This window comes from Gavialis gangeticus, unplaced genomic scaffold, assembly GCF_001723915.1.
Source record: "Gavialis gangeticus isolate Ggan-Ray unplaced genomic scaffold, GavGan_comp1, whole genome shotgun sequence".
Classification (NCBI taxonomy): domain Eukaryota; kingdom Metazoa; phylum Chordata; order Crocodylia; family Gavialidae; genus Gavialis; species Gavialis gangeticus.
In genome coordinates, this window is record NW_017729031.1 from 19,428,192 (window position 1) to 19,437,832 (window position 9,641).

The 9,641-nt window shown below is 41.0% G+C and overlaps 1 protein-coding gene across 1 annotated transcript in view; it reads right to left on the reverse strand.

The window, feature by feature from the left end:
• THSD7B (thrombospondin type 1 domain containing 7B) overlaps window positions 1-9,641 on the reverse strand; it is a 754,813-nt gene that overhangs the window by 81,408 nt on the left and 663,764 nt on the right. Inside the window, exons 15-16 of the mRNA XM_019522475.1 lie at window positions 5,075-5,208; window positions 4,090-4,243 (exon numbers count right to left, since the gene is read on the reverse strand). Of these exons, the coding sequence (XP_019378020.1) occupies window positions 4,090-4,243; window positions 5,075-5,208 (288 nt within the window). The remainder of the gene's footprint in view (window positions 1-4,089; window positions 4,244-5,074; window positions 5,209-9,641) is intronic.

The window sequence follows — 9,641 nt, forward strand, 5'->3', positions numbered from 1 at the left end:
ATATATATATATATTACTGGGAGTTGGACATAGGGTGGATGATGATTCTCCCAGGTCCTTCCCTGGAGTGCTTTTTCTTCATGGCGCTCCTCCTTCAACACGTGGTGGAGCACTTTCAAGAGCCCCTAAACCAAAATTCTAATGTCAAAGCAATAACATCAAAGCAACACTATAACACCCCATTAAAGACTAACTTACAGGTCCATCAACTGATCCAGAGGCCTTGAAATCTATTAAGCAGTTAAGGAACAACAAATCATGTGGTCCTAATGGAATGCCAGCTGAAATTTATAAGCCGGGTGAAAAAAACTCACCAACTACATGTTGTTATTCTGAAAATCTGGAACAGATTTGCATTGACATGTAAGATGCCAGAATCATTACCATATTCAAGAAAGGAGGTAGATTGGAGCGCAGCAATCATTGTGGTATTGCATTTCTGTTCATAGTTGGAAAGATCTTAACCCACACTCTGCCCAACAGACTCTCCTTCATTGCTGAGGAGATTCTGCTCAAGTCCCAATGTGGTTATCGACCACTCAGAGGTACAGCAGATATAATCTTTGATGTTAGATAGCACCAGAAGTGCCATGAGCAACACCAAGATCTTTATATAGCATTTATACACATACTTTTTTGTCCCACAACATGCTGGAGATCCACTGCTTCAATTAATTCGATTAATCAAGTCTGTTTCGTGCTCAAGGTGACGGTCACTGTGCTGCACTGCATACAGTTGTATAACCAGCTAAATGAGTGTCAGCATGCAGAAAATGGTGGCGGTGCACTTTTGAACTAAAACACCTCCAAGGTGTTTTAGTTCAAAAGTGCACCACTGCCATTTTCTTTGTGCCAGCGCGCATTTCACTGCTTATACAACTGTTAAGTGTCACAGCACCGGGTGCTTTTCAGGGCACCTGGCACTGTGTCCCTTGCATGTGTAAAAAAGCCCTAAGGGTGAAATTCTATTGCAGGTATTAGGCACATAACTGGACTTATGTGCCTAAGCGTGATTCTATTCCATCTCTTTTTGGGACAATCGTGATAGTTATGTGACAGCATGTTACAAAAGTAGATACATTAACGGGTGCATTAAGCATGGATGAGAATAGCATTTAGGCTCTAAATCCACCTAGACCATCAATAGATGGAACAAAATCTGTCCTTTGGAGTCAGATTTTCAAAAGGCATTCAGGCACCTAAATCTAAAGATGGGTTCCTACAGAGATTTTTAGAAGTGCCTGTATGCCTGTCCACGCACTTGGTTAGCTGAATCTTAGGTCCCTAAAGAAACCTATAATAACCTGGCTTTTGTAGAACATCTTTGTTTCCATATTTATTACAAGTGTACACAGTGTTTTATGTATTACTAGAGTTAGCATTAACCCCTCAGAAATGAATGGAAGTAATGAGGGATATCAAAATTATATCTCAAATTATAGACAGAATTCCCATTGACCTGGTAACAAAGTGAATATTTAACTGCTATATGAGTCTGTTTCCCTTAATATTTAGCTCTCGCAGTAGGATTGTCATGAAAGGACGTTCCCTGATCTCAGATTTGCTGGGATGGTACTTGAACCTTTTTATGTCTGATACCATAAAATAATTACTCATCTCACTACTACAAAAATAGTGAGAGAAAGTGTTGTTCTTAAGCTATTCGTCTTAGGATAGCCATTAAAACAGACAGCAGATATACAAATAAATGTCCACATTGCCTTTTCCTAAAATTATTTTGACCCATTCTGACAAAACCTGGTGTCTATTCCTGTTCTTTTTAGCACAACGGTTAAGACCCCGCCCTTTGGCAGTTTTAAAAGAGACTCGATCTAGCTTTTATTCTTTTGAAGTCTAAGTAGCTTCTCTCATAGGAATCTCCTTTTATGTCACCACTCAAATGGTTGTCTTGGTGATAAAGCTGAAAAACTGAGCTAGTTAGATTAGTAGGTTGTACTTGAAGAATTATTTAATAAATCTCAAAACCAGACAAGGTACTGTCTACACTTAATATTCCCACTCATTAGCTGTCACATCTGTTATTATGCACACCATATGTACAGTTCAGCTATTTAAATTCAGAATATAATTTTCAAAAGTTATACTCTCTGGTTTTCCTTCACTGCAGTGTATTTAAGCTATCATGCGGCTGGTTTACATGATGTCGAAGATCTGTCTAAAATTTACAAGGGAGGAAGAATTGTTGGGTCACATGCCAAGATGTTATTCAACAAGTATAGACCACAGTGTTTCTTCACTACTGCAGATTTCCTCCAGCCTAGAACCAGTCTTGCTCTCTCCTGGTTTCTCCAAAGTACTCTGATCCAGTCCAGAGCAATGACTGGTTCTGGTCTTAGTTGCGAGTCTGTAGGCATGCCTAGGCACAATGCAATCCAGTCCTATAACTCTTTACTCATAAAATTAGTCCTATTGATCAAGTCCTATTATAATTGTAATCACTATGGTCCATAGCAGGTTCTTCAACATTGGGCCTCATATTGTCTGTGAAACTTCAAATAAGCACTGTCCAGGCAACAATCAATAAGCAACTTGAAAGCAAACACCAGCAGCAAACAGTAGCCTCACAGCAAAGTACTGTAGAACAGATTCAATAATATTCTGTGCAGTAAACTGTAATAAGTCCAACACTTCTGATGCCCTGAAATGTCAGGGTTAACATCTTTCTGTGGCGAGTATGTTGTGCAACTCTCGGTCAGGATCAAAATGTATCCTTTTCGGTTATCACAAATTCGAAAATGAAGACAATCTATTTCTATTCCTGAAGAGACTCACAGTGAAGAACAAAATCAGCTCAGAAGAATATGGGCTGTACCACAGTGAGAGTAAGAAAAGGCATCCAAGAAACCACCTGGATTTGCAATGAAGTGCTACGCTGAATCACAACTCTGGTGCTCTACGTGGGGCAAATACAGGAACTAAAATGCACAATTTTATTTGACCGGTTCTGACTGAATGTATCTGCACAATACACAAAACGCTAAGAAATGAGAGAAACCTGCCTGACTGTGGAAGACAAAAAAACCATGCTTGCAGTAATGGACACACCTGCCCCCAAACTGCCCATGCTTTTGATAGCGTTTCTTCTACTCCTAACAGGACCGTGAATGTTTATCTGCCATTGAAGTACACTAGGCAAGTATGCTCATTCAGGAAAGCCACACAAAACTTGCTTCTTTCTTCTTATTTAAAGTAACAAGAGTAAAGCTGGGCAAGTACTGTGATGAATACTCTGTTATATGCTATGCCCACAAGGGCCAAGAATCTGAACAAGACCGAACTTGTTTTCTTTTATCCTTTTGCGAATGGGGAATTGGTAGGGAAATCTCACAGAACGCGTGACATTTGCAAAGATTAAGGACAGCTGAACAGTGGCCTGCACCTCTGAACAACTAATAGGATTCTTTCTTCTTCACAGGGGGGATCTTGCTGCCACCATCTTCTCACTGGCTGTTGTGCCAATTCCTGCCTCCAGGGTGTTTCAAGATGCATAACAGGAAACAGTGCAGATAATGCTGCTTTCTGCAGCTTTGGGGGGTGGGGTGGGAGAGCAGTCTTCTGTGCAGCCCCAGTACCTCCTTTCTCAGAGCTGCACAGCACCGCACAGTTCAAATATGGCTGAGCTCATACATTGCTTCTCAACAGTGGTCTATCAAGTATAAAGCATTTTCCTGCATGCACCTCTTAGGAGACCAGTTTTCTTGAGATTAAGAGAAAACAGGAGATATGCAATGAAGCCGATGCTCTCCATTCTCTTTGTACCTGCTTTGGTTCCTCCCCCAGACCAAATGGAGAGGTGATCTGGCCATCTGTCGCATTATACTCACTGTGTATTTTACTAATTAGTTTTTTTTTTTATGAGGCTCAGGCTTTGTAGGAATAGTTGACATTTAAAAATCATAACCAGGCTGGATGTAAAATCCATTAAGCCCAACTTCCTGCAAGAAAATTGTTTGCCGTTGCTGCTGGAATGTAGGAATATTAGAAAGGGAGCATAAAGTGACTTAGGGAAAGGAAATTGGGAAACGGACATGAAAACACTCCCTCCAGAAAGACTGTGAAGATAGTTACCTGCGGGCATTTGCTCCATTGTCCCCAGTTAGACATCACACACTCGTGGGGGCAGTACAGGCTACACTTTTGAACTTCATTAGGGGTTTCAGACTGATTACATAGCACGTTGGGCACAGCCTCTCCTTCACCATCCTCTGAAGTATTTACACATCTACAAGGAAAAAATAAATACTTTTTTCACCTGACAGAAAATGCCTTGTATAAAACAAGAGAGGTGTTCATCTGATTTCAAATGAGCTAAAACATGTACACTCTATCTCTGTCCCACAACACTGATTACATTATTATACAAATAATATTAATTATGAATATAAGGAATGGTTGGCGAATTGATGCCGACTGTATATCTGTTTGTTATTCAGTTAAACTATTTGTTGAATAGTAACAAATAAGCTTCAGACTATGGCATGTGAGCTTTTAATTTTGACTGCTCTGTGTAGTTGCCATGTGAATGTGAATATTTAATAGGTCATCTAGATCATACATCATTGTTTCTGCTCCTTGATTGGACAGAAAACAATTCTAAAAACCAGACTAGTGAAGAATAGACGGCAGAGTCCCAGCATAATTTTTTGCACAAATATTAATAACAAAAACTTGGGGGACGCCTGAGTATTTTCATAAATACCAGTGGCAGCAATAATCTTAGAAGTAATAATATTTCCATTAAAACCATATTAAACCGGGTGTGATGCTTTTATTAATCTTTTTTTCTGTTCAGCCAGGTTTTCTATACAACTGGAATCTCAGCAGAAGAGTTGTAATACAGAAACTAAAGCAGGTTGTTCAAAGAAGTCATTATCTTTACACACATGAAACTGCATCTCAGAGACGTGTTTTTATGAAAACCTTTGTAGGTCAATGCAGTCCTCCTTTCACCTAAAACATTGAGCTGAATAACATATTTACTGTCATAAGGCCAATTATTTTGTTTTATGCTAATTTTTATATATTTAAAGTAACTGCCTTTGTTATCACACACCTGACTTTTCTTGTTTGTATTCCTTCCCCACAATGTAGGGAATTTTGCTCAGTGTTGATTTTGCATGGAGACCATGGCTCTACTATCCAGGAATACTGATTGCATTCAGTGTAGCATGGGACTGCCTCATACACCTGTCAGGGAAAAGAATCAAAATTATTCATTTCAGCCATCCAAGTTTGTATCTCCATAGAAATGCCTGAGCAAAACAACATTAAAAGTGTACTACTGAAAAATACCCTGGATCATGCTCCTTATGCTAAAAAGGTTGCGATAGGCTTAAATTCAGGGAAACATTATTGGCTTGCCAAAAGATTTTCAAAAAAATAATAAAAACTGTAATGTGTATGAAGCATTTTAAAAAACTGAATAAATAAAAAGCTGTTTTCTGAAGCCTGAACAAGAATTCCATTACAATCTCATTTTCTCAGACTACTCACATATCATCTATCAGATAGATCTTCCTACAGCTACAGCGCATATTATGCCCTTTGATGTTCTTAAGGTACTAACTGAAAAATAAGCATGTTTTGCATGTAATGTATCTATATGTTATTTACTGAAAAGAAATGAAAGTGTATATACACATCCTAAAAATTTTATTTTTATATACAAAAAATTTAGATGTTTGTTTTCTAATAGTCACTTAACTTCAGCATGTCTTCCAGGCAAATAGACTGTTCATTCATCTAAACTTTATTTTCCATGTGAAGAATACATTTGAAAGCTGGAAAAAAAAATATTATAAAGGTGGGGGGGGAAGGGGGAGCCTTAATATTCAAGCTATTAGTGAGAAATATTATTTAAAGGTATATTTTTATGTTTAAAATGAATGAATGTCTTAACAATGTTGATAAGCAATGCTCTAAAGGGCAGCTTTCTGTGCATTTATTTTGCTTGTATTTCATTGAACTTGGACTATAAATCCAGTTTCCCTGCCTAGATGGAGCTAAATCTAAGACACAAAGCTGTCCATTGCTATATATGAAACACAATACACTGCAATGAAAAAAAAATTACAGCATATAAAATATTGTTCTCCAGCACACCAAAATCTTTTTGGCCTTGCTTCTGGGGAATAGTTCAATTTTCAGCATTACAACTGTAATTCATACCCTCTCTTACAAAATGTGGAACTTAAACCATACAGTTTTAGTATGGCAGCTCATAATTTCATAAAAGAGGCAGATGATGACTATGCACGTTCTGGCCTTAACAATAAGAAAGTCATATTTGCAAGATTTTTGAGGGGAGTAGAGATTACATACTATGTAATGGAATATTCTCAAAACAAGATTGGTGCAGTGTCAGCATGTTAGCTGCAAATCAAATGAAAAAGAAATTATTTGTTAAGGAACACCTCAGGAATAGAAAATGATGTCAGAAACGAATATGAACTGTGGGCCTGTCTTTGGCTCTCTGTCTAGAGTGTACAGGTTTAGCTGAAAGGGGGATAAAATAAACTGAAAAGGGGAAGGCAAAATGAAGGGAAATAAGGCAGTGGAAGCAGGAGCTGGCAAGAAGAAAGTGAGATTTTAACCAGTAAAAGAATTGTGCTTTATTCACCAAAAGCGGAAATGAAGGGGAGCAGAAGGGTCAGAAGCTAACTGCTCTGTCAGAATGAGGAGGTGAGAAGTACAATAGGAGTCAGCTCCGAATGCAGCGATAGGGCAGTAATAAGCAGAATAGCTATTTAAGAAACTAGTGAAAAGAGGGAGAAAAGAAAGAAAAGCAACAAATCCCAGATTACTGAGCCTGTGGATCAGCTTGACAGGATGTAATAAAGACTTTACTTTAGGGGTAATAAAAAAATCTTTCATCCTTTGTTCTTCCTTCCTACTTTTCCTAATATGCTAATACAGTAGGGGTGAAAATTACACTTCAGTCCAGATACATCAGGAATAAGAGCAAGAAGTTTCATATTTTCACCCTTATCTTGAGCTATAGGGAAGGAGAATTTTACATTTGCAGCTTACCTCCTAATTAGATGAGCCTGCACCAAGGTCAATGTCAGCTCATACCGCACACTAACCAATGAATCTGAGCTAATGCCTTCCTTACACCAAGAAGGAATGCAAAACTCTAGAACTCTTGGTTCAGAGACGATACCTTTTATCAGGCCAACTTAGAAATCACAAAAAAATTGGCACATGTATTGAGGGCATTAACATAAATATTAGGACACTCTGGGTTACAAATCATAACGACAAGTCTAGCATCAACACATTTCTGTCATTTTGCAGTACACTAATTCTCACTAATGTTACTCTGATGTATACAAGAGCACTAAAAGAATCTAATATTTTATTTGGGGTATCACAAAGCTTTCAATAATATAGGGGAGTGAAATATGTCATTGCTGACAAGTCTGCAGAGACAATGCTTTCCTGTGGTCTGGTGTTACTTTCTTATCCATCTACTCCTGCTTTTGTGCTAGTTCACTGTGGGTGCATCTACACAAGACGCTTACTGCACAGTAGCCTAATAACACTACGCAGTAGTGTGCCAGTCAAAAACCGTGCTAACACAGTACTGCACAGTGTTATTAGGCTACGTTGTAAGTGTAAAAAAACACCCCGTGCACCAGCACTACTGAGCAGTAGAGTGAGTTACTGCCCATTGAATTAGTACTTGGTTAACTAAGTACTAAACTTAGTTAATTAATGCACAGTAACTAGAGTGCATTAATGAACATGTAGATGCGCCCTGCATGATCTTGAGTGAGTTAGTCTTGGTGCATCGGCTTATCCATGTGACAAATGCATAATGGAGCCTTAATTGTTTTAATGTTTTCAAACATGTCATGAGACTGACTTCGATGTTCAGAGGACATGATTAATGGCTTCGTGTTCAATAGAAAAAATCACTTTTTTCCTGCCTAGGTTCTATGACATTTAATAGGGGATAAAAATAAAATAAGACATTATTTCTCGTAGGCTTGAATGGAATGACCCTGTCACAAAAATGAGGTAAAGAATGTAGACAGCATGAGGAAAAACAACACTAAACAAGAATAGCCATAAGCAAGTGGGATTGCCAGTACAGCAATGCTCAGCCTCTGAAAAGCGATTTCAATCCAGCACGGCAAATCACAAAATATTTAATGGAGTGAAACTTCAGTATAGTGGTATTTACATCTTTGGTGTGATCAAGCACCATGAGCATGCTTGTACTACCTATTTAAATCTCTAGATGGAAGAATGGGCTTGAAAGGAAGTTCTGTAGGAAGCCTAAAAATCTAGGGCCTGGATGGGTTGAAAGTGAATAATAAAAGAAATCAAGGAATCATAGAAAATAAGGGTTGGATGGGACCTCAGGAAGTCATATCTAATCCAACCCCCTGCTCAAAGCAGGACCATCCCCAACTAGACCATCTCAGCCAAGCCTTTGTCCACCTGGGTCTTAAATAGATGGAGAGTCCACAAGCTCTCTGAGTAAACTGCTCCAGTGTTTTACTACCCTCCTAGTGAGAAGGCTTTCCCTAATATCCAGCCTCAACTTCCCTTGCTGCAACTTGAGACCATTGCTCCTTGTCCTGTTATGTGCACCAATGAGAACAGTCTGGCTCCATCCTCTTTGGCAACCTTCAGGTAGTTGAAGGCTGCTATTAAATCCCTTCTCAGTCTTCTCTAGAGTTAATAACCCCAGCTGCCTCAACCTCTCATAAGTCGTGTGCCCCAGCCACCTAACCATTTTCACTAGGGGTGCATCGATAGAGATTTTGGTGGCTGATACCGATACCCAATATTTAAGGAAGCATATTGGTCGATACCAATCCGATTTCTGATACAGCTGCTTCCAGCTGGCAAGTCCGGTGTGGTGGAAGGGGACTGGAGGCAGATCAAGGTTCCCCACGGTGATGGAGGAGGCAGGGGCAGGCGCTGCCCAGGTGGGGCAGGGGGGTGGGGGCTAGAGCCACAGCTCATGGGTCGGAGGCAGCTCCTGCCACTGCCTGCACCCCAGGAGGGCACAGGGGGCGGGGGTGTGCCCCACAGATCTGCTCAGGATGGGGCGGGGCAGGCTGCAGCTGGGGCTGTGCACGGCTCTTCTTGGCAGGGCCTGGCCTTGGAGCAGGTGCTGGTGGCACTGGGAGGATGCTGCATCCACCCCAAATTTTGCTGCCACTCCACTCTCAGTGCTGCTGCCACCAGCTGCCTGGTCCAGCCCCAGCTCAATGCTCTGCCTCCACACCCATGCGCTGAGAAAAGCTGGGCTGCACTGGGCAGCTGGTGGCAGTGGCGCTGGGAGCGGAGTGGTGGCAAAATTTGGGATGGACGCAGCATCCTCCCACTGCCACCAGGCCTGCTTTAAGCCCAGCCCCCAACATGTAGAGCCCCGTGCAGCCCCAGCTACAGTCCGCCCCACTCAGATCCAGGGAGCACATGCCCCCCCATGCCCTCCCGGGGTACAAGCAGCAGTGGGAGATGCCTCCCCTCCTCCACAAGCCACAGCTCTGCCCTCTACCTCACCCAGCCTGGGCAGCACCTGCCCCTTCCCCCTCGCTCACTGCACAGCATGTGATCTGCCCCCCCCAACTTCCCTTCCCACCCCCATCTCCTTCCACCAC